The following is a 1,323-nucleotide window of genomic DNA, read 5'->3' as shown; positions in this document are numbered from 1 at the left end:
TTGTGAGTTGAAAAACACATAAAAATCATATAAGCATTTCTAACGATATTAGTTAAATACAATAATGGAAACTACTGAATAGAGTACATCGATTACTAACACATCGTCTTCCAACAGATTTTATTCTTCTTCGAACATTTTCTACATTTCTAACATACTGCATGTTATTTTGCAACTTAATTTATATTTGTTCGATCATACTCCTTTCTTGCTCTCGAAACCACACTGCTAATCTAACGAAGGATAAAGAAACCGATTCAAATACCACGATCTATCTCTCTTCCCCATTCCAACGCCGCCGTTACAATCAAACCCACACCCACACTGCGGACTCTCCTCGAAATTCTCAACATCAAAATCCGCCGAAACAATCCCTACCGAAAACTCCAATTCATCCCCGTCTCTACTAACTTCACCGATATTCAACCAAAACAGCAGCACCTTCACACTTATCCCGCTCAAATCCTTGAGCTTGTTCGTCGAGATCGTCCCGGATATAGTCGACTTGTACTTGAGCGTGTAGCCTTCCACGTCAAACTGGCACGAATCGTCCAAATAGACTTGGAACTTGCCCGTGTTCGTGTCGAGTTCGTATCGTGTTATGCCGACGGGGAGCAGGCCTACAGGGAAGTTGTATTGTTGGAGGACTTCGTAGACTGAGGGAGTGGAGGTGGAGAGGAGAGGGAGAGATATGAGGAGGGAGATGAGAAGGTGAAGTGAAGACATTGTGTTTGTTGAGTTTAGAACAAGGTGTTAGGTGTGTGTTTGTATATGTAGAACTCAGTAGAAGAATGGTTGAGTGATGGGCCACGTGGGTGTTTAAGACCTTTCTGCGATGAGATTAAGGCTCGGTAGTCTTTGGTGAACTTGTCAGTGTAGGACTAGGAATTAAATGCGTTGGATGTTCAAGTGTGACGCCACGAATTTCATCTTGCGCACGGGATTTTATGATAATTATTTAGCTATGATCTCGCAGTTTTTTTTACGAGCACTGGACGATAGATTTGAGATTGTGCAACACTTACACACGTTATTTGTGCTTAGGCTCCACGTGTTTACCTATCATTTCCCGAAACAAGTCGATCACATGGCACGACTTATTTCTTTCTGTTGCCGATATTTTGTTAAAACTAAATTCAACGACTTAAGACGGAGTGGGTTGATAATTGATATCATCTGATAAGAAATGATAGGCGTTAATTGGGCCAGCATTTCAAAAGTTTGAACAACATGATTTTTGGCCCAGAACTAAACCCAAACCACACTCGCATCGGTGACTACTATTAAATCACCAAGACACCAACTACAGTAGATAATCCACGT

At 41.5% G+C, this 1,323-nt stretch overlaps 1 protein-coding gene across 1 annotated transcript; it reads right to left on the bottom strand.

Moving 5' to 3' along the window:
* Nucleotides 1-228: 228 nt before the first annotated feature.
* On the bottom strand, nt 229-726 carry LOC108208017 (uncharacterized protein At5g01610). The gene has a single exon (XM_017378484.2). It carries the CDS (start codon nt 724-726, stop codon nt 229-231), a length of 498 nt encoding a protein of 165 aa, XP_017233973.1.
* Nucleotides 727-1,323: the final 597 nt, after the last annotated feature.

The sequence above is a fragment of the Daucus carota genome, chromosome 2 (assembly GCF_001625215.2).
Source record: "Daucus carota subsp. sativus chromosome 2, DH1 v3.0, whole genome shotgun sequence".
In the NCBI taxonomy this organism is placed as follows: domain Eukaryota; kingdom Viridiplantae; phylum Streptophyta; class Magnoliopsida; order Apiales; family Apiaceae; genus Daucus; species Daucus carota.
The sequence above is the reverse complement of the archived record's forward strand: the minus strand, read 5'-3'. Positions and strand labels throughout refer to the sequence as shown.

Bases quoted from the DNA above. Each gene is read 5' to 3' on its own strand.
- LOC108208017 (XM_017378484.2), bottom strand. From the start codon at position 726: ATGTCTTCACTTCACCTTCTCATCTCCCTCCTCATATCTCTCCCTCTC.